Source organism: Corvus cornix, chromosome 4 (assembly GCF_000738735.6).
Source record: "Corvus cornix cornix isolate S_Up_H32 chromosome 4, ASM73873v5, whole genome shotgun sequence".
Lineage (NCBI taxonomy): Eukaryota > Metazoa > Chordata > Aves > Passeriformes > Corvidae > Corvus > Corvus cornix.
Genome location: NC_046334.1, coordinates 28,017,940 through 28,041,931, shown reverse-complemented (window position 1 = coordinate 28,041,931; position 23,992 = coordinate 28,017,940). Strand labels below are relative to the sequence as shown.

At 40.4% G+C, this 23,992-nt stretch overlaps 1 protein-coding gene across 1 annotated transcript; it reads right to left on the bottom strand.

The window, feature by feature from the left end:
• Window positions 1-37: 37 nt before the first annotated feature.
• INTS10 (integrator complex subunit 10) lies at window positions 38-21,277 on the bottom strand. Its single transcript, XM_039550328.1, is given in 20 exon segments — window positions 38-412; window positions 2,323-2,400; window positions 6,299-6,392; window positions 7,430-7,592; window positions 8,056-8,135; window positions 8,502-8,610; window positions 9,723-9,875; window positions 10,743-10,825; window positions 11,466-11,622; window positions 12,378-12,511; window positions 16,019-16,188; window positions 16,643-16,814; window positions 17,239-17,379; window positions 17,687-17,768; window positions 18,278-18,417; window positions 19,371-19,474; window positions 20,158-20,225; window positions 21,151-21,197; window positions 21,200-21,220; window positions 21,223-21,277. Coding segments are annotated over 20 exon segments (2,208 nt in total). The 3' UTR covers window positions 38-255.
• Between the last annotated feature and the right edge of the window lie 2,715 nt (window positions 21,278-23,992).

Sequence of the window (23,992 nt, the reverse complement as noted above, 5' to 3'; positions counted from 1 at the left end):
TATGGGAAAAATCCCAAAATAAGTAGGATATTACAAAGACTTCTTAAACAAAGTTTTATTTATAAAGTTTGATCACATAAGAAAACCAAGCAGTGAACAAACACTGAGTAGTGTTTGTTTATTGCAGAACCTGTAACTTACAGGGAACTTCTTGACCCTCTGAACAAGAGATTTCCCACTGCTCTGCTGCTTATTCATACAAAGAAGAGCTTTCCCCTCTCTCCATAAAAGCCATTGCATCAGGATGCAGTCCATTCAAGCAAGAGTCTGCAGCAGCAGTATTTTCTCATTAATGCAGAACCTATGCAAGACCACCATGAGATTTTCCCCACAGCGCGAGACCTGGCGCTCCATGGCCAGGCGGAAGTCTTCCTTCACTCCTTTAGTTATACCCCGGGTAACTGTGTGGTGCCTTAAGCCATGAAGGAAAAAGAGACAGACAAAATCAAATCATGGTTATCTAGTGAACTCCAGTCATTTAAAAGGTACTGCATGTCACTTACTATATATTTACAGCCCATAGCTGAGTTTATATAATGAGAGTAAAAGAGCCTGTGCTATGCTATTTTTAAAAAATCATGTGTTCAGTAGCTTACAAGTCTTTCAACAGTTAGAAGCTGCATAAAAGTCTATGTTCTCACTGCTTTGACTATGACTGCTGAAGAGGGAAATAATATCACTCTTTTGGATAACAAGAAAATCTATTCTCTTAACCGAGCAAGTACAGAGTTCTCCTTGCTTGGGGAAAGAATTTTTTTTTTCCTCTCTACCTTTGCTGCCCAGGCCACTTCTTCCCTGTAATCATTTCTATAAATGGCTGGGGTTGAAAGAAGAGTGAAAAGATGAACTTGCATTCTCTGGAGCACAGGTGCCACCATAAAGAGCAGAGGGCATCTTCTACCAATATCAAAGTGCAGGAAGGAGCTTTATAATCCTGTGGGCACTGATAACGCTGTGACTAATGAAAGGCACAATGAACCCTTCACAAAACCCAGATCAAGCCAGGCTGTGAGTCTGCATCAGTAGAAGCCAACTCTTATGAAGATACTAGACACGAGGTAAGGGGTTACATTTATTCTGAGCACAAGTGCAGGACTTATTTTCAAACAGAACAAAGGTCCAGCTGAGCAAGCTAAAGCTGGGGAAACTTACGGGATATTGCCCTGTTAAAGGCCGTTTTTGTGAACAGTTCTTTGTCCTCATGCTGGCCTCGACACCTACATCTTTTCTTTAAAACAATGTTCTGCAGCACCAAAGCACTTTACTTGCACTGGTCCAGAACTGGCTAAGTAAGATCAAGATTTTGTAACATCTACCTGCAAGCCCTACTCGGGAAGGGGAGAAAAAGATATGCCCTGAAATGAGAGCCTTAACACTACTGAAGGAACCAGCATGAATTCATTTAGAGAGAAAAGCATAATGCTAATGCTGAGGCAAGTCCTGAGTCATGGGTAAGAAGGGAAGAGCTGGCCCGAACCCAGCAAGCTCACTGAAAGACAGAAAGAAATTAAAAAATAAAAAATAAAGGGTGAGGGCATCTGTGCCAATCCAGAGATGCTGGAAACAAGAAAGGGAAACATCTCAGAATTACCCTCACCAACAATACCACCCAACTTTCATGTAAATAAAGAAGTCTGGCATTTGAGAAGAGACTTCTCTGCCAAAACAGTAGAGACCTTTGCAACACATGGAAAAGGCAAAGAGGAGACTAGCCCTGGAGCCTCCTGGGCAATTCCTGGGTGAACTAAGTGAAGCAAACCTGCACTGAAAACCCTCCAGCATATTCAGAGGTTATGGGCTAAGTCCTGTTACCAGTCTTTATTGTCTTAAACATTGCTGGCAGCCAAGTGCTATGGTCAGTTACAGCCTAATGGAGAATATGCGACCTACAGCTACTGAGCGAGCCAACAGCACTTTGGAAGATGTGTCTTATATTATGACTGGAAAACACAAAACAGAATTCAGAACAACCTAAATGAAGAAAAGTTGCTACAAATGGATCCAGGAACCAGGATCTTGAAAATAAAGGGTTATGCTCTTGCTAATATATGACTGAACATCAGTAAAACTTTGGAGGATTTCTAAGTTATTGTTTAAATTCAATAGCAATTACTAAATTGAAAGGACACGGATACTGGCAACTTATGGGAAAAAGAAAAATAAATGTTATAATAGAACAACATGGTTTGCCAGGCAATGTAGGCACAAATGAAGAAATTAAAAAAAAGATAAATATTGAGTAACAAATTGCTGAAAACCATGGGCAGTAAAACATGTTGACAAAACACAGCACACTATGAGCAGGGTTTTTCCACTTGGTACCTGTCAGCAGTCTGTATGCTGGGCTGTAGCACAGGTATGAATTCCTGCTGCAGTAACCCCATGGGAGGGCTAGAAGTCCTTTAAGAAACAGCAAATAGCAGCATTCAAACACCCACACACCAACTCCACCTCTGGTGCAAAACAACTCTCCAAAAAAAGGAGTAACAAAAACCTAGGGTGAGCTCACACAGCAGTATGACCACCGAGCAGCCAAAGGGGTGCAGGACTCTAACAGCATCAAACATGCACATATCCCCAGATTTCATTGCAAGGCTGTTCTACACTTGTGGTCTAACTATTACACATATTTTTGGACAGTTACACCAAGAGAAAGGACAGCATCAAGTGCAAAACCAATACACAGTTGTAATATGATGAACTGTCACAGCTCTTCCAAGGAAGCACATTAGTCAGAAAAGATTTAATCAGAGGAGCACTGCAGATATCACAGCTTCCCTCCAGAGCTGGCAAGAGCATGTCAGCAAACTGGGAGAGCCCACAGCTTGGAGTTAAGGGGTTTGCTGCTGAGCCCAAGCCGAGTGCATGCACAGCGGGTATTGGCCAGGTTGAGTACATGGCGGTGTTCGTTAAAGGTTGCCCAAGTATCTTTTCATTAGCCCACAGATGGCCTTTTCCACCTTTACAAATCCTAACTGCATACAAAACCAGCTGTTAGAGCATGGCACAATGCCAAAGCACAACTGCCCACTCAGAGCAACCTCCTATTTATGACCAGGGCCACATGAACTAACCACCAAAAGCTGTCTCAGGTGAAAAACACTTTGTCTTCTCCGGGAAGTTAAATTCTTATCTCTGTGTGCTATCTAGAATAAGTTAATAACCTAACAGGTCCAGCCTGGAGCAACACCACACCTAAAAAGAAGAGAAAGGAGAAATTTGATATATAGGAGACAGGTCTAGTTTCTTAATCTAAGTCTCTTATAATGTCACTTAAGTCTTATTAGGCACCCAAGTAGTGAGTGCACCACTGACCCCCAGAAATGCTACAAAGGGAGCAGAGAAGCAAAACTCGCACTTAGCTTCCTAAAGTACTCAGTTAGGTGCCTACCTTCAGATTCAGATGTCACAGGTGGGCATTTGGGTTAGTATCTAGAGTTTTTTAATAGATATGGATGGAGAGCTATGCTTATAAGAGTCAAATAAAGATGGGACATTTAACACTCTAATACAGCTACAATAATCTGAAATAAAATAGCCACAAAAATTACTCAATTAAATGAGATAATTTTTCAAGAGTTCTTGGCATGAGTAAGTCCAGTAGTTGCAAAAATGGACACGGGAAATGGAAAATACACAGGACCAGCAGGATGGTTTTGGCCCCAGAGTGGCAGATGTTTGCAAAAGGGATTCTGTGCAATTGTGTCTTCACTACTGTTTGCAAGATCTGCAGTTAGAACTAAGCATACCCATGTGCACAGAGTAAAAATTACACTTTCAAGATACTTTGTTTCACTTCAAACCAACCTTCTCTGTCCCCAGAGAATGTGATGGGAATATGACTAAAAGGAAGGGCACAGCTTTCAGATCAAGTTTACGCAATTTGGTAGGCTACGATTAGATTAACTAGAGTAAGATTTATCAAAAAGAGGAGCAAGATATTAAGTAGCAATTTCCTGCATATTGCTCTTTTCCTCTTTAGCCTCACCAGCTAACACTGCCCCTACTGACATGTATATAAGATAAACTGTGAAACTTGGCTTGTCCAGAAGGGAGTTCAAAGGCACTTAGTGGTGCTGGATTCAAAGCTCATTGAACAAATCTTGTTAACACCACAAACAGAATGAGTTGGCTGTACCACCAGTTAAAACCAAAACCATGGACCTTCTCATTCCCACAGTGATGCAAGCAAAGGGAAAGGTTACAAACTGTATATATATTTTGCAGAACCCAACTGTAAGTCTGTAGACTACCAAGGTCTTACTTCATCTTTTGAAAAATCACACTACAGTTTGCTTTACTGAGTTCAGAAAAATGAGTGTAATTTCCTGTGAAGTATAAGGTACTTAGAAAAAAGTACTGGAAGAAGAATGTGGAATTCACTTGGGGAGAAAATGCCCTGTAAGTCATCAAACAAAAAGCAGTCCTTATAAAAGACATATAATATCTGAAATACATTTCCCATCCATTAAGATGCAGGACTGCTACACTTATGGTGACGAAAGATCAGACAAAGAAACAACTGCTTCATCTTTGGCCTGTTGTGGCAAACTCTGAGTCTTTCTGAGCATGAATGAACAGCATCTGAGCTGCGTCTGCTAATTCATGGGAGGATGGTGCAGCAGCTCATCCAGCCAGAACTGGTGATAGCTCTGAAAGATGTAAGCAGTCTGCAGATACTGAGCCTACCAACCATTGTCCCAGGAAACAGGGCTACACTTGCACACTCTATCAAAAACCCCAGCTGGGGGAGACTGTGAGCTAACCAGGTCAACACTGTTGGGGTGACACCATCCCTGGGCCTCACAGCCAGTCCAGCTAAAAAAATATCAGTGGTACCAGGGGAGTAGACATCATCTCTGATCAGTGGCCTACGCCCTGAACTATCCCTTCCATCAGCTCTCTGATGAAGTGCTTCCAGCCCTACACAGCCACATAAAAGACACTGTACACAGCTTTTCCAGCTGGACAGAATATTTGACTGTTTTGGCTCAATAAGCACAAGGAAATGGACCTGTCTTCTACAAGCCCTTCCATCATTCAGGAAACATCACTGATCAAAAGGAGGTCAAAGAGAGATTCTGTCCTGCTACAAACACTTCTTGCTACCTCCTTGCTGACTGGGGGGGTCAGAACAGAAAGTAACCGCTGCCACACCAATCAAACGGAGCCAAGAGAAACAGCACTGAACTGTTGCAATGAAATGGAGACAGCAGGTAAGAAGTTACCAGATGGAGTCTTCAGTGCTAAGCCCTCTTGCTGGCAAAGCTTATTACTTAACACCATATGTGGTGCAGCATGCCCTGAAGCTTGTTTTCATACAGCTGGTTACAAGCAGTGAGATATGGCAAGGGTAAGAGTTTGAAAATCTAGAGCTCAAAAGAGAAAATTCTCCATCACATAATTAAGCATTTGAATTTCTACTTTTCCTTTAATTACACCTAGTATCTCATTTTTGTGTTGGTTACCTTGAAATTTGGAAAATCTATTTACTATTTAAAATTTGGATCCCCTTGTCTGATGTTAGGCTCCCATTTCGAAAACTTCAGCCCATTTCTAGTTAGTGAATAGCCAGAATACACTGACCTAAAGTGGAATTTCAACAAGCTTTAAGCAGTCCCCCTCTTAGGAAGGAAAATATTACAGGTTCTCATAAACAAAGAGGATATTTCAAAATATTCTGCCACTAAAACCCTGCAGCAGATAGTTTACTTGTTCAAGACTGAACAAGTAAAAACACCTAGAAAATTAATCCAAATTATTAATTTACTTCAGGATCTCGTAATAAGCTAAGCAGAATAAGATGACCTGCTAGTTCTAACATAAAGGTTACTGGAGTGTAGCTGGAGTGCAGTTTAACTTATATTTTATACCAGTTTTTCATCATTCAGTGGTCTTTCATAATTTTGTTTTTCTGCTCAACATTACTCTTCAGCAAAATTAGTCCAAACACCTTGCACACATGCCTAATTATTTGAAGAATTCCTCCAAAGTGCAAGGGTCTGTTTGAAAGAGCACAACTGTAATCACTTTAATATCAATCACTCTAAAGCGAATGCCACACTCAGAAATAAAGTCCTGTAAAAGCAGGATTTTAAAACTGAAGAACCCCCAAAAAGAACACACAGATCAGCAGGAGAGTCAGAAAAAGAAACTCACGGCCTTGTTTGAACTCCTTAAATTTAAGCTCAAAGACATGACAAACTATCCAGAAGATAACATGAAAGCAAAGACAACCAGAACATACTCCCTTTTTTTTTTTGGCCAAAGAAAACAGTAAATGCTTTTTTATCCTTACTTGATCAACATTGCTTGATTTGGCAGCAGTTCCAGATGAATTTTCCCTCCTTCCTGTGTTCTTAAATAAGCAAATTCCTCCAACATATCAATATCTGAAGAAAACGTTAAAGATTTGAGTAGGGAAACAATGATAGAGAACATTCTTTCTTAGCCTCACATCTGAAGCCACATTGCTGAGAGTCAAACTGAAAAGCTATTGAAGTACGTCATTATTAAAAGTGATAGAGAAGATCACAGCATGTATTCCTAATCCTCCACAAACAGATGAGAAATGGCTTTTTAAAGTGAAGAACACATCCGTTAGTTACTTTTCTTTGTTTCTTCATATGTAGACAGAGGTAAAGAAAATTGACCTCAAAATTCCATGGGTTTCACTTCCTTCTCCTGCACTGCAGGTTATGAAAGCAGTGCAAACTGATGCTGGACCTGAAGCAAGTGCCACCACGGTAGCACATATCACACTTTTTGTTTTCTCTTTTGATCCCTTACTTAGCTGCTTGTTGGGTTTTTTTTCCTTTCCTTTAACACCAGAGCTTATTTAGTTGCCTCGGACAGGAGTTAGACCCCCTTGCTTCCTGAGGCCCATGGCTGCATGTAAATTTAGGTTAAACATTAAACTGTCCATTTGTGTGTATGCTGATCAAAATTGATGTCAGATATCTGAATAGATAAATCAGACATGCTTTGCATGGACTTTGACATAGCTCATTATCTTACTCAACCCAAACATGTTACCCACAGAAAGCATTTCACAAACAAGAGCCAAAATCATTCAACCCTGAAGCACAGGTAGGTAGTGCTTTGTCTTTTTTGTTACCAGCCTTGTATATAATGCCCTGTACTTCTTAATGAAGAGATTTCTGTCACTTGCATAAGCAGCCTGAGCTGCTGCTGTTGTTCTGAATGGAAGTGCAATGGCAGTGTACTTAAGGGTAGTCTCTAGTGCCAGGGCAGGTGACAGGAGGCATACTTACAGTCCATTGTGTATTGCAGCCTACTACAAGAGGCTTTCATGGTATGAAAATAAATACAGAATATGATTCAGGGAAAGAGCTGCTGTTGAAACTAACAGCTTTTTCAACACTACAGCACAGGATGTGAAAGACATTCTTGTTCAGAGAAAGGATACTTGTGACATAGTTGAAAAAATTCTCATACTGGAAGTTTCCTTGCTGGCAGATTTTGTTGATGGCTTTCAGGAACAAGTTCTCACCCCTTGGCCACTCATGCTGAAGCAGAACAACTACGTGGCCCAGCGCCATATCATCTCTGCTGTCTGTGAAAGCTCTGAGCTTCAGGGAAAAGAATTACATTCAGACAATCAGGAAATACATGTTGCTTTCAAAAACATACAGGATTCATCTCACCTACATCTGTGCAAACACAGACATTCTTTAGAAATATATATTAAAGCAGAATGAAATACGCTTCTAAAGTAGGTTGGAAATTTCCAGCTAAAATACCAAATCCTCTCCACTGACCTGTAAGAGAAGTCTGAATAGAGACAAATATTTTGACATCTGTTCTATCTTCTCTGCTCAAAACTAAAACAAATAGAGGAAAAAAAAAGAGAAAACAAACCCTCCTCCATCAAGACTCCACTCTCCTCTCCAAAAAAAGACCCTCCACCAACCATTTAGGTAAGAAGGACTGAGGCACAGCCCTTCAGTCACAGCACTGGGATACAGCCATGCAGCTTCAGGACACACAAACTAGGCCTTAAAGACAACAAAGTTCCAATTGATCCTATCTTACCTTGAAACAAGCTAACAACAGATGAAGGCAGTAAGGCATGATAGCTCTACTGGTACATGGCCAAAGCTTCAAATCAGACCCTGCAACAGAACAGTTCTTTAAGGGTCTCACGACAGGTAAGTTGAAAGAAATTGAAATGGAGCAAAACAAATCCAAAATTGTCACATCTCAGGTAGGGAGGAAAGCTTTGAATGTAAATTATGAATGACCCAAAACGGGAAGTTAAACATTAAAATTTTTTTCTTCATTTCTCTTTTCCTGTGATAGGACTTTGCCACCAATATACTTTAATAGGTACCAGCAAGAAAACCACAATACAAAACCAAGAGGGAATAAAAAACTTCCTCCCTTTTTGTAATACAAAATGAGAATAATTACATACTCAACCAGAACACATGAACTAAAATTCAGCTGACACTGAGTTTAGGGTAATAGCAACGCCATACCTTTCCTGAATTTAGACTTGACTTTAGGTTGCTCCTCTTGTACTTTACCTCCTTCTTGTATTGGAAGTAAAATACAGCACATGAGGTCAAGCACTTTTTCGCATGTTTGCTATAAAAAGAAGGGACATGATAATGCTATATTTAAATTAAAGTTCTTAAAAATTCAGGTATGTTAATAATGATTAAAAATTTCAGACATTACAAAAGAAAAAAAAACAATCACAAAACTCTCTGCTAGAACTTGAGTTGACTTAATACACAGTATAGTCTGGCTAAGCAAAAAGTCTTAGCTGTCACTAAACAATCTCTGAGAGCCTACATACATCATTTTAATTGAGAAAAAATATGTATTGGCATTCTTCAAGAGGGTAAGATCAATATAACTGCAATCAAAAATTATTTTGTCTTGAAGGATTAAGTTTTCAAACGAATTCTTAGAATAGTTTTGTAAAATTTGTTCTGTTCATGGTAAAAATAGAAAGGAAGATGGCAATCTGACAGCATGAAGGAAAGTCAATGAATTTTTAATGCTGTTTCCTAGTAAGAGGTCTGTGGGGATATATGATCACATTTCCAGTGAAAAAGTACTGAAGTGGAAGGGACAAAAGCACTTGTCCAGTAGTACTAGCATGACATTAGATCCTAAGAGACAGAGCCCTTATTGTCAGTGCTGACACTGACTGACCTCAGACCACCACGCACTCCTGCAATATGAGAAACACAAAACATGTATTGCAAAAGTAAAGCAAATTCAGCAGTCAGGCCAAACAATATTGTTCTGGTGTCTTTTATACTGTCAGTTAATAACTAACTCTCTTCTAAGATGATCACAGAAGTTTACTTTTTCTTTCCCCTGCTACATGAAGCCTGTACCTAAAAGAATTTCCCCTCAATTTAAAGAACTCATTCTGTAAAGTTAAGGAATTCAAATTAAGGTTACATTTACAGACAACCCAAACACTTGTAGCCATGAAAAATCATAATGCCCAAATCTTAACTATCAAGCAGACTATACATACATATATAAAGAGTTGCTAACGACAGTCAGTTAATGTGGCAGGAAGTACAATTCTCCCTTTGAAGCACGGATTTTTCAGTAGACTCTGGCTTATGTTCAATATCCTGCTGAAAGCAGACTAACAGGAAAATTCTAAGGCAAAAGGGAAATGGGAACCACAGGGTCAGCTGATGAAGGCCCAGTGTCCGGAATGCTGTACGTACCCGATATTCTCCGAGGGCAAAGTGGCACGATGCTAACTGGATTAGTGCTCTCTGATTTTCTAAAGATCCTTGTCCTGTAATTTGCTGGGGAGAATGAGAGCCCTGAAGAGCTGCCAAATGATGTAGGCTGCTAATTGCTTTTTTGTACTGCCCCTTTGAAAAAGAATATAAAAAAACACTGTTAGGGTCTTTTCTATACAATAGGTAGAGAGGTAGAAAAAAAATTCTCTTACAGGAACCTTTCAAAACAGAGTGTGTCCAAGTAACAAGCCTTCAAAACTTTAATCTAGACTAATACTCTCCAGTGATGGGTTGTGTAAAAGACTGTGGAACAATCACTTGCAAGGCAGTCAGATGACAAACATCACAAAATTCTGCTTTAAAAAGTCGGTTTACAAAATCATATTTGTAACTGAATCAAATAATTATATTCTTGAGTTAATCGTTACTTTATCTAGACTAATAAAGTTTGAAATATCTCTTGTTCAGGCACAAGTAGAGGCAAAAATAAAAGACCCCCAAAGGAAAAATAAGGAACAAGCTTTCTTCTGTAGATGGTATTGAAGTGAGCACAGTCAGCCTAATTTTTGTGGAGAAGAACAGGTGTTAATTGAGACATGTTAAAACCTTTTACTGTTTGAAAATTCTTTTCTCTGATTGTGTTCCAGTATAATGCACTGACAGACTAATAAAATGCACTTATCTTCCATAACACAATGTATATATCCACTGGTCAAAATGCCAACATAGATGTCTTTTCCGTATGCCAAAACTAGCTGGACTCAAACAACAGCTATTGGGACACGTATATCCAAACAGGGTACCTAGCTTGGGGTGCAAATGGTGTAGTTCCATCCCCAAAGGAGTCATACTTAAAGGCATAAAATCAGTAGACACTATAAGCAGTCAAACTGGCTAATCAGAATTACTATTTACTAGAAGGAAGTAAATTGCTGTTTACTAGAAGAAAGAGCAACACAATGGTGGTGTTTTTCCTAGTTTATACTGTATTTTTTTTACCTGGTAGATGATCATGTCTGTAAGAAAGATCCTTAACCAAAGCCAGGTCTCTGTCTTCCATGACAAACAAATTCTGGTGAACTCTGTGTTAAGCGGTTACAGAAGAAAAAGTAAAAGAGAATATGAAACATTTCACAGCTTTGGGTTAAAAATCAGTAATATACACAAAAAAGCTGAATTTAAAAATGGAAAAAATGGCACCAAAACAGTAAGAGTATGAAGTCCTTCACATATAGAATACTCTCTTCCTATACACTCATTTTTTGAGTACACTTCTCTTCACAGTGTCCAACAAACCTAAAAGCAGCTAGGTGGTACTGTTTGCCTGCTTTTTAGAAGAGGAATTTTTTTCAAGATTATCACACCAGATATCAGAAAGGGAGACACAGAAAAACACATGTTCTTAATCATGAACTAAAGCAGCCATTAGCAGTACATCCTCACTGAGCACTTTCAGCCCTACTGCTGGCCAACTGCTCCAAGAGAAGTGGGGGTGAATAAGCAAAGATGCATCAAGAATAAAATGCAATACAGGAACAAAATATTCAGAAACACAACAACTGATAAAGCTTCTTACTGGAACTTATATCAAAAATACTCAGGACCCAAAGCAATTTCGATTTTAAGGATTCATAATGGCACAAATTCCATTTTAACAATAAAGAAATTATTTCTATGCAGAGTAATGAAATCTAAATGTAATTCTAAATGCAGTTACCTTACCTTTGTCAAGTGATTCCAGAGAATACAGCAGCTCCCAGCTCTCTCTTGCCAGTTTGAAACTCTCTAATACTTCAATGGAGTTTGCAAGATCAGCCTTGTTTACTGTAATGTGGCGACTTCTTGCCTTCCCAGAAGGATCCTCATCATCTGAGCTCTGCTTAGAAGTCAGTATAGAACAAAAAGATTAACTTCTTAATTTACACTTATTTCAAAGGACCCTAAAGCCACAGATGTTCCACTGAACACAAGACAATTATGTATGGAAGCGCCAAGGTCCTAGTTTAAGTGCCTGCAAGTGATTTTTCACTTGTTTTAAGATTAGTCCAATCTGGTTTGCTACCAAGAACTCAGTGGCACAGTGTGATGAGTAGTATCCCAACCAAATTTATTCTTAAACGTGGAGTACCACCACTGAGCTTCAGCCAGATTACCTGATTACTTCACCTGTTACATGCACACTTTACATTTTAGCACTCAGTTTAAGTCTACAGTGGCACAAGGCAAAAGCAATCCTTGTATGTGTGCTTCTACCAGCAGAGAAGTTCTATAAAACAGTGGTTCTCTACCCTTAAAGCAATAGATATATTGACAGTTCCAAGCATGAAAAGTCAATTACTTTGGAAGTTTACCTGTAGAACATCTGACTGCTGTCGCTACCTTTTTAAGAGCCTCTGCTGAACTCCTTCAAGTTAACGCATTCACAGCAGTACTTATGTGTCTACATCAATTGCTGTAAAAATTGTTTTATTCTTGCTGGCTTTAGAAAAACATTGTTTGAAAACTGTGGTCATAGACAGCTAGTTCAGGGTAGCTCTAAAAATATGTCTTTTACATCTATGTCAAAACCACTGTTGTCTAAATTCCAGTAGCAATGCCATTCTTGTTATGAGTTAAAAAGCCTAGAAAAGTTACCATTGTTTTTTCTCTTCCTTCAGCAAGTTTCCTCTTTTTGTGGATATGTTTGTTACGATCAATATCTGTATCACCATAGATGTTGGGTACATCCTCAAGAAGAACCAGTGGAGTTTGGTTTGGAGCATTTGGACCTGGATTTAAAGATAAATTAATTCACAATTGCTCTAAACTGATATGAAAGGTCTTATGCCTACAGCATGCTGGGTTTTTTTTCATTCACAAGTAATGACTATAATGCTAGAGAAAACAATCTAAAATTAAGTCACTTAAATTGCTTAAACTGTGCTGGTAAAGCTATGGTTTCCTCAAAGCAGACATACAATAAAAGTTAGAGTGCATTTATCAGACATCACCAGAGTTTGACTGAGAGCTTCAGAATATTTTTGAATCCCTTTCTTCTGGAGCAGTCACAAGACATAGTCAGGCAGCAGGTGCTCTGTGATCAAGCATTATGTGCTTTTATATAAGTACAATTATTCAACAGATGAACGGCACAAATGGCTCTGAAGTTCACAGCCACAAATATGGCAAAGCACAGCAATATTCTCAAAATGTTTCTCACGAGAAACCAAAGCAATATGCTGACAGGCACTGACCCCACAAAGAAGTATGTGTATTTTATTACAAGATTTCCTTAGCAGGATCACTCAGTGTCAGCTTTGCCCCCACTGACTTCAGTAAACAGAATTAAACCCTTTAATTGACTGCCAGAGCTCATCTTCACTCCCCAAAGATAGAAAAGCCTCATTTTGAAACCCAGGAAATAATTTCTACTTCCACTGGTGTCACAGAACATCCAGTGGGATCTGGTACCTGTCATTTTAGACCCCAGTGCTTAAGTCTCATTAGACCTAAAATAGGAACAATACTTCTTCATCTCAAACAACACTGATACGTGATTGCTACTGAAACAGCCTTCCTTCCAAAAATACTTTCTCCTTTTGCACAATCAAGTTGCATATAGATGTGTAAAGCTCAAAGAGAAATACAAAGGAAAGAGGAATTCTTTAATCTGTTTTCTGTTTCTGAAATCTCTGCCAGGTAAGCCAGTAGTGCAAACAAGTATTTTCAGTTTGTGCATTTCTTCTATTTGCTGAAAGATATGAAGCTAAGGCCTCATTCGTAACTGCAAAGAACTAATTTGAGAGTTTAGTAGAAGGACAATTCATTTCATCTCTTGACATAAAATAACTTCTATTAAGCTTTTCCCCTCTACTGAAAACTGATGTGTAAGGAGTCCACTGCAATAGAAGCTCCTTTTAGGAGAAACAGCCAACCTGCTCTGCTTAACAAATATAGGTCAATAAATACCACCACTGAAATGTCACCTATGCACAGGCTACAACACATCGGAATCACCTCTCCTGTACCATCATGTATTCCACTGTGCTGGAATCTAACCTGTGTGAACTGAAAATAGAGCCAAGACATAATGCAGAAGATTCGTATCTGTTTCTCATGGATGCGAAGTACCACAACAGGGATGCTGGAAGAGTTTCACCACTAGAATCTCAAGAGCTGCCTAGTTCTAACACCTGAGAAGAAAAAAATGGATTTTTCTTTTACTCATACTGATTTAAATTAATGACAGCTAAGTGCCTTGCTTTCCAAACAAGTGTTCCCTTCCCAGCATCAGAAGTGCACTGTAGTCTTTACTCCAAAACCTCCGGTCCTGAAACAAAATAAAATCCATTCTCACTCTTGACTGGGGCTGCAGACCTTCTCTTACAGTACTGAAAGTTACACAGCCATACAAAAAGCAGCACTGTGTTTTTCTGTCTGAGCTCTAGAACCTAAGCTTACAGAGTTTTTAACTGTTTTCTAGCACAGAGTGTTATAAATAAACGCCCAAAAGCATCAGCCCAAATAGCAACTCCTGCCAAGCCTGCAGGCAGCCCCAAAGTCATGAGAGGTGTGAACTGCCTCATTCATTTCTCAAGCCTCCAGCAAAGCAGATACAAATTATGTTAAGAAAAATGCATTGAAAAGTTCTCCCTAAAGAGGTTCCTTGCAAATCCACGAACATGAGAAGAGAGTCACAGATCTGATCCTCATAGATTAAGGAGGAGACAGCTCTATGACTATGCTTCTAAAACGTGTAGGATTCTACATTTCTACAGTAAGCCCTCCAAGGAGACGGAGGAAAAATTCTCATGATAAAAAAGATATGAAAGGCACTGAATACCACTAGACTTCAATGCTAAAGCAGAAATGAATAAAAGGTGTCTTGGAAATACTTTCCTGGTATCAGAAAATGACAGAAGGTACCATAAAAGCTGCACCAAAGGAACTGCACTCTGTGACCTCAGTATACATTCTTTTTCTGGTGGTTCACTCAGAAAACGTGAGCTTTGAAATACTCAACTGTACAATTTAGAAAGCAACATTTTCACTAGTTCTTTACTTCCTTTCTTCTTTAACTTGGAATCGAGCAGCTAAAACTACATGCACACCTGAAGTATCCCCTGCCCCACCATAACTCTTCCTTCCTCTGGACAGGACAAAAAACTCGACTCATTAGTTAATTACTTCCTGTATTTGTTAAAGTGACTCTATGTTCTTTGCATACAAGTTGCCATGTCTTTTGTCCTCTGAGCTTAGCTATCTACTGACATTGTTCAGCTGATCACCCAACATTCTGTACAGTTAAAACCCATCATTTGTATTGACTACTTCCTTACTCAAATGATCATTTGCTCCAAGCAGAAAAATGTGTTGAAACTTATGATCACAACACAAAATTATAATTTTAACATGAATCAATAACTGTAGTGTTAATAAGCACTAATTACCAATGGTGACAATTGTCATTGTTGCAAGGAATTTCGTATCACATTATTAAGCATTGAAAATTCCTCTTTGTGATGCTGTTTATTTCAGTAAGTTCTAAACAAAATGGAGCTTTAAAAAAACTTTCCTCAGCTTCTGGCCCACTCCTGAAAAGCCCAGTCAATCCCAAAAGAAGCAATCCAAGGTGCTCCAAGCAATCTGGTATGTCCCATATGCAGATGTGAGTGGGTAGGAAAATGCACGGGTAACGCACATGTGTTAAACATTCAATTTACAAATTAATTACAAATTAGAAGTAATTTGCAAAACACACCTCAAAGATTATGCTTAAATAATATAAAGAAAGCCAAGTTGAAAGCTTCTGAATTTCAGGGTATCTTTTCCTATTCAGTTTTTATGTACTTAATTACAAATTTGTCGTGTTCCCAGTGCAAAAATATCTTCACTTATTTTCCTTTGACTGAAGGAAAACAGGAAAACGTCAGTTTCAAAGAAATATAATCAGAGGAGAAAATGAAACAAACATGATGCTCATGGAAGAGTAGGAATCAACCCTAGGGATGTTTCTCGTAACATCTGGTCTGTTACTTTCCTCTTTGTTAGACAATCACCTGGTGCTGGCCAAGGTTGAAACCACAATGCTAAGTTAGATTGATCTTTGGTCTGATCCACTACACAGTTGTTATGAACCACTGTTGGTAAGATTAATGGCTTGAGAGAATTGTAACAAGTTATAATGTTGACTTGTAAGATGACAGTTTCAAATGACTAATGAGAAAAGATCTTTCAGACATTAACAATGAAATCACAAAGAACTGATTACAGATGTTGAAACATTAGAAACTAACCTTGAAAGAGTGATGGCTGGATGTTGCTGACATACTGAAAGGCATTTTTAAAGAAGACCAACATCGTGGAATACACTACTTGATTCTTATATTTAATGTGGGCTTCACTATCGAAGTTGCTGATGTATCTGCAGAGATCTTTCATTCGATGCAAAATATCACCAAAACTTCTGAGGGGAAGAGAGACAAAAAGAATTCAAGGTGTTGCACGAACTTCACAACTAAAGGAAAGAATGCATAGTGAATATAAAAATCTCAATGTTTCTGCTGAGGATATCCCCCAGCCACAAGTCAATGGAGGCTGGGAACACATGCTAGTGAAATTTCACAAAACATTTACCATGTTTCTCTTTACTGAGGCACTTAGGGAAGCATACCCCACAGCACTATAGTGCTTATGCGTGACTTTCATCACCAAAAATTGATTTTAGAGACTAATTTGAAAGTGCTCTCTAGAGCCACATTTTTGTTTTACATTGTACAGTCTTGAAACAAAAGCTGCCGTGAATTTACACAAAATATTCTTGTGTTAAAATTGTTCTTCAATGAGAATTGTTCTTATTAAGAATTGAAAAGCCAAATTTTCCTTGAGGGGAAATACCCAGAAAAGTATCCCTTTCTTACCTTCTTCCCTTATCCATTTGCCACTCACACCTCATTCCCACCACAGACAGTATTTTAAATAGCCTCTCCCAAGGATCTGTAATCTGGGATGATTTCTCTGTGAGACCATCTATTACATATTTCTGAGAGCTGCGCTTGCTTGGAGACATAATATCAGAGGAATCTTGTGAACCTAGGAAAACCAGCACATTTCTCTCCTCGTAAAGAAATCAAACAAACTGATTAATTTTCAAGAAGAAGACAAGTAAAAATTACGTTGGAGCTTTCAGGGCAACTGTTCTTTACACAGAAGGCTAACAGGGCACAGCAGGCATTTCTGTCTCTTTGTACAAGAGAGCTGATAGGCTGGATAAGGACATCTTGGACATTTTGTCCCACCTCTCAGTACATATATTGAAGCATCACAAGCATCATGACTAAGCTGTTGAAGCACCATGAGGTATTTTGGAATCAAAGAACTAAGAAACATTAAACACTACTATTAATCCTTGTCTACAGGATACATTACATAAAAATAATGCATTTTTCATTTATGGACATCACTTCAGTGATACTAAGATACATTCTAAGTTCTAACTTTGTAAAAATATTCTTACCTTGATACTGACTTTCTGTCTGCGTAGATCTAGTTACGTAGTTAATATAAAATTCTGCTGCTTTATTCAGGTATTTATATAACAAGCTGGCAGGAAGTCGTACATCAGGGTTGTTAATTATCAGAGGAAGAACATCACAAACTAAAATAGAAAACAAACCAAAAAATCCTTTAGGTTTGTGGGGTGTTTTGTTCTGTTTGTCCTAGGTAAGGTTTCTCAATCAGCAGTGGAAGCCTTCATCTCTGGCTGACCATACACCACAAAGAACCTCACATGAATGGCTCTAATACCAATTTGTACCATATGCTCAGCCTGGACTAACATGGCCTGAGCCCCTTCTGACTAAGCAGTTTTCTAATCATAGTGTCATGAAAGAAGTTCACTGACCTCAGAACCTCGCCATACTAAAAAGTTGCATAGTAAAACAAGAACATTAATATTTTCTTACCAAATAATTTTCTAAAGCAATTCACTGGAGATTCTTGGTCTTCAATACTTTCAGCATCTAATAACGTTTCTCCAAGGCCTACCTGTGGGAGCAGAGGTAAAAATCAAACACTGGACCAGTGGTTTTAGAAACTTTTTGAACTGCAGTTCAATGAGGTTGAACAGTAATTCAGGGGATGGATGAGTAGCAATTCACTCTATGGCAACAGCATGTGCAAGTCTCCAAATTTTGAAACTATCCATACTAAATAGCAGGTGAAAAGCAATGCCAGAAGATAGCAAAACAAGACCAAGAAAAAACTGTGCAGGAAACTGTATCAGTAAAGACATGCACAAACAGGTGAAAGTGATATATGACTGATATTCTTTCATTTACAAGACAAAGGATTGTTTTATATGCTTCCATTTGTTTTCTGCCTAAGTCCTTCCTGGTGGTAAGTTCAAGATACAGCAGTCTGAACTATTAGCCACAATTAAACATGAATAAAAAGACCCACCCTCTCACTAGTCAAAGGAAAGCACATTTCAGCAAAATCTCAAAAAACTGGGTGCCAATATCCTGAATAGTTACTATGAACTTCTCTTCTCTTACCCCATGTTGCACCACAGTCTCTGGGAAACGCCGCAGAAGTAGAAGGAGCATTTCTGCCCTTTCTAATGTGTTAAAGCACTGCTCTGTTGCCTTCAGGAGCATTTCACACTGGACCCGACCAGGAAGGGTCTCAAATAATCCTTAAAAAACAGAAAATATTTGACTTGTTGTGTCTGAATTGTAAAGATGACTGACAAAACATAAATGCTGAATGAAAAGGGATTCCCTTATGCTTTTGTCTGCTTTTAATACACATACCTGAAAAAAAAAGTGTGTTTCTTTCAGAGAAGACCAAATAAATATTTATCTGTGTTTATCTGGGTGCAAGGAACTTGCATGGACAAGTAAGACTGCTAGTAAGTGGAATACTCAAAATCCTAATATTTAAGTGTTTGACATTTCAGGATGCTTTTTCAAAACTGTTAATTTATTTTTTTACTTACCTTCTACAATTAATACTTTCATTATTAAAATGTAGGGTTTTTTTCAGTTTAAACATCCAGTGAGACAGTAAAAAGAAACTCACATATTCTCCCTGTATGTTTTATGTATTCACTTTGAAAAATAAACACACCCCATGAAAAATCAAATGCTTTCTTAACTGGAATATCCTTAGAGCTTCTGAAGCACGTGTTCAAACAGCAGATTATAGTCTGTCAGGTGTAAATCCTGCTTGTAAAACTGCCTGTGGTTGCCAGCAGTGAATGACAAGTCCTTCTGGACACCATTCATTTTTATATCCCTCCCTACATAAACAAGAATTCACCCCATTTCAACAATCATTCACTGTTCTCTGCAATATGTGGGACGATGATTTTTAAGCCCCATTCCACCTATTCCCTATTCAATTGCTCTTCTATGTGCTTCCTGTTCTGGCAGAGTAAATCCACCCATATCAGAGACAAAGCAATGGGAATCAGCTTGTCATGTCCCTTTGTTTTTCCTAATTCTAACACACCAGATAAAGTCTCTAAGGCTGAATTAACCAAACCCTGCAGTCCACAGGCAAAGTTAGACAAACTGACATTTACTTGCCAACTAGATAAATAATCAGAGTGCTTATCTTTAGGTTCCTTCAGGATAGAATCCTTACCTCTTAAAAACTGTGTCTGCTTGTCCTGGGAGTCATTCCTTAATGCGGATGTAATAACGCTGATCTCCCTCCATACAGCAGGTTGGTCTGGAAAATTCACAAACCTGTAATAAAGTTTGAGGCAAGGAATGTACAGTGATCTCAAAATCTGTCTCAAAGACAAAACCTTCCCATAAAAGTATGTGTTTGGGAAAAACAGAAAACCTTCCTTTTAATTAATTAGACCTTTTGTGCTTAATTTATCCACATGGATTTTCAAAAACACTCAGTTTATATTCTTGGAAATCCCAACATTTCTTTGTCCAGAGAAGGGCAGTGCAGCTAGTGAAGGGTCTGGAGCACAAGTCCTATGAGGAGTGGCTGAGGGAGCTGGGGGTGTTCAGCCTGGAGAAAAGGAGGCTCAGGGGTGACCTTATCACTCCCTACAGCTCCCTGAAAGTAGGGTGTAGGCAGGTGGGGGTTGGTCTCTTCTTCCACGTAACCCATGACAGGACAAGAGGACGTGGTCTTTAGATGCACCAGGGGAGGTTAGCTTGCACGTTAGGAAGGAATTTCTTCAGCAGACAGGGTAATCAGACATTGGAATGGGCTGCCCAGGGAGGTGGTGGAGCCACCGTCCCTGGAGGTGTTTAAGGAAAGACGGGATGCGGCACTTGGTGCCATGGTCTGGTTGACACGGTGGTGTTTAGTCGTAGGCTGGACTCAATCATCTCAGAGGTCTTTCCCAAACTTATTCTGTGAAAGGAGCACCTGGGATAAAGGTAGAGTTCCAGCTCTGGTTACTTACATGTCGTAGAGCAGCCTGCCTGCAGATGCTGTCCTTTCAGCATTCCTCTCAATAGTGTACATCTCATACTGCAGGATGCAAGAACAGAATATCAGCTTTCCCAAATACATTTATCAATCACATTAGTCCTTCCACTCTTAAAAACTGCCCTCAATTTGCCACAGCAGTCTGCGTAACAGAAAATTAAAGGACTGCAACATTTACTGGAGAAATTAGAAGGTGCATTTAGACTATCTAATCATACATTAATTTAGGCATAAAATTCTGCATCATAATATACTTAATATTAACATCGTTAACACAATTCCATATGATAATATACTTAACATTATTAATACTAACAACCTTCCAGTATCTGAAGGAGGCTGACAGAGAAGTCAGAGAGGGACTCTTCACCAGGAAATGACAGGACAAGTAGAAATGGGTACAAACTGAAAGAAGGGAACTTTAGATTGTATATTATTAAGACATTATCTAGTGTGAGAGCGGTGAGACACTGGAACAGGTTGCCCGGAGAAGCTGTGGATGCCCCATCCCTGGAAGTGTTCAAGGCCAGGTTGGATGGAGCTTGGAGCAACCTGGTCTAGTGGGAGGTGGCCCTGCCCATGGCAGAGGGGTTCGACTGGATGACCTTTAAGGTCCCTTCCAACCCTTAACATTCCATGGTTCTGTGAACACACTGGCTTAACTTTTACGCGAACTGACAGCTTGGAATTCGAAGAGTTCTTTGACCACGGTTTGTACCCAGTCAAATGCAATGCAAAGCCCCCAAGCTGCTCCAAAAGCCATAAGCAGGAGAGGTACTTTAAAGAGTACTAGCAGGGAGTTCCGTTTTGGTTTATAACCGCTAACTCCCCGCGGCCCCCAGCGGCCCCGCCCCTCCCGCCCCCATTGGCCAAGCCGCCTGTCAATCAAACAGGCCAGCAGCGAGGCGCGCCGGGGGAGGGGCGCGGGGCACCGGTACCGAGCGTGTGCGACAGCGGCGGCGCTCACTTGTATGTTGAAGTCGGCGGGGTAGAGGCTCCGCGCCGTGATGAGCAGGCCTTGGCCGCCCACAGGTCCCCGGCACCAGCTCCCGGGCCCGCTTCACCAGGAACTCACAGTCCCCCTGCGCCGACATCTTGCACCCGGGCCCGACCTGGCTCCGCCTCGGCCGCCGGGCGGCGCGCATGCGCTGCGGCGCGCCTTGAGCCCAGCTCGGCCCGCACTTCCGCCCCACCGTGGCACGGCGTGCCGCCGAGGAGCGCGTGGGGTCGCCGCCATCTTGGAAGCGGGCAGGCAGGCGCCCGGTGCGCTGGGCCGGACCGAGGGAGATGAGTGATGTGAGCGGCAGGGAGAGCACTGCCTTGCTAAAGCTGGTGGTGCTGCAAGTCGAAGCCCATTCTAAAAGTCCAAAGCACTGCTGCCTGGGCTAGTACTTCTCAAAAGTTCTTACAGTTCACTAACAAAGTCATACTGGGAAATGCCGAGGCAAAGCAGGACCTTTCAGATGTGCACCTACCTTTCAGCAGCTTGGAACTGAGTCTTGCTTCTTACCATAAGTTTTTAGTGTTTGGCCTCTTGATTGCAAACGTAACCCTTTATGTTACTTAGTAGAAATTCTCTGTTTCTTTCGTTGTCACTTTCTTGTTTGCTCCTTTCAAGTAGGCTATTCCTTTCTGATGTTGCAACAGGCCTTACATACTTTGCACTTGAGGACTTCCACTGATCAAATCCATAAATCTACACATCTAAGATTTAGTGCAATAATCCCTTCAGCAAATAGTTCGAATATACTTGAAACCTCTGTTACAGGTAAAAGACAAGGTCCTTGTTTTCCTGCTGAGGTGACTGTGGTGTATTTTTGCCTTGTTCTTTCTCAGTTAAGGCACAAGACCCACCTATCCACTCATTCTGCTGCAGGTGAAAACCTCTTCTTGCAGTGCTAGCCTGCCACAGATTTTCAGCTGTAAAGTCCCTGTGAGGATTGGGAATTTGGCTTCTCAAATCCTCTTCTCTATACTGTTATCAATTGCCCCTCTTTCCATGCTCTTTTGGTGGGAGTCTGACTTGATTTCGCTCTGTGGCCACAATGTTGGCTGTGCTTGGGGGGGAGTCGCTATGTGAACATCAGCAGATTTCAGCAAGAGGTGTGCTTGCAAAGGGGGCTGAGTCCAGGCTAACTTTGAATTGAGTCCTGTTTTGACTTCCTGCGGGTGCACTAACAAATACTAATTAGGGATCCTTGACAAATGATGTCAGTAACACCTATTGCTCAAGTGCCTTAGGGTATGCGGCTGACCCAGTCTGTCAGTAGGCAGAGGTGCACACTGGCTGCTGTGGGGCCCTGTTCATTGCCCTTTTTCTCAGGGCTCTCACCATACACTAGAGTCAGTTGTACTTGGAGGAATCACAAAGTACATGATTGCTTTGCCATTCAGGGAGGTGACAAAGCCACAGCAGAAAGTCAGCTGTCCCTCGTAAAACAGGTGCCTCCTCTTCTTCTCCTGCTCTTGCTATCAAACTACAAACTGCTGTAGGATGGCACAGGTCTTTAAAAATAGCTTCACAGCCCGGCAATCCCCTATAAGTGCAGCAATGTTCATCACTGGCTGGTGTGTAGGTCTACCCAGAGCTCTTGCCTATGCACCTGTGCAGATGTATACAGCCAAATTGGATTGAAAAATAATAATAATTTAACAGTTTTGCATAGTGGGGCTGAATATGGTAATAAAGTAGAGTTTGGAAACTGCCCAGCAAGAGCTGATGGGCTGGTTGGGGTTCCCCATATGCCAGGATGTTGCAGGAGTGAAATGGATGGCAGGGGATTACCAAAAGTTACTTTTGAAAATTAATGGATGTGTGAGGAGTCCCCTGAAAAAATGCTGGTGCAGAATCACCCCTAAAACATCAGCTAGGCAGAGAGATGGCATTTTTTTAACCTCTTTCACAAGGTGTCCTGAAAACAAGATGTTGCTGTATTTAATCCACTAGGCAAAGGGGAATACTTCCAGTAAATTAGAAACACCCTTTTATCTTTTTTTTTTTCTTGCGTGTGTGCCTTTGTGTTCTCTGGACACTGTTTTTTGGGGTTTGGGGTGTGTTTTTTTTTAATTTCTTTTAAAGCTGTAAATAATCTGGGTTTCTTTCAAAAGAAGAACTGCTGCTGAGATTTGTTGAATCCTTGCTTCTGCATTCCTAGTGCTTCATGTGTTTGCCAGTTCACTCAGCCCTTCCAGGCAAGGAGGAGTTGAGAGTCCAGTTTTGCATGATACAAACACCGTAACTTGACAGAAGAGGTCTGAAGGAGACAGAGACAAAGGTAGTTGAGGCTTGGAAGAATTTAGACCTAAGAAGGGACTTATATTAAGGCTGCCCAACCCCTGGACTTAGGAAGTAAAACTGTTTGCTTTGTGATCCTCTCATAGATACAAGACAGGCAGCAGGATCAGACTTGCAGGGGATTGGGGCAAATGATTCCACTGAGCAAGCAGGAAACACAACCAATGTTTCATTTGTAGATGGGAGGAAGAGGAATACTGTGGTTCTTCAGAATATGGGCACTGTGTCTGCAACAGGTGACATAGGACTAGTATTTGAAGGTGCTTGGAACATAAACTACAGTTTTTAGCCAGGCTGACTGTTTAGAGCCATTGCTGTACTAAACGTGAACTACTGGTGTCCCAATGGCACTGCATGCTCATCTCCCATTCCAGGAGCCAAGCATGTAGGTGGTGGTGGGGTTGGGCTACGCCTGTCAGGGTCTGAAGCTTCCTCTCCACTTAAAGTGGCATTCCTGAGTTCTTGCCCAGATTGTTCTGTTTTGATTTCCACAGTGCAGGACATGCTGAATCTC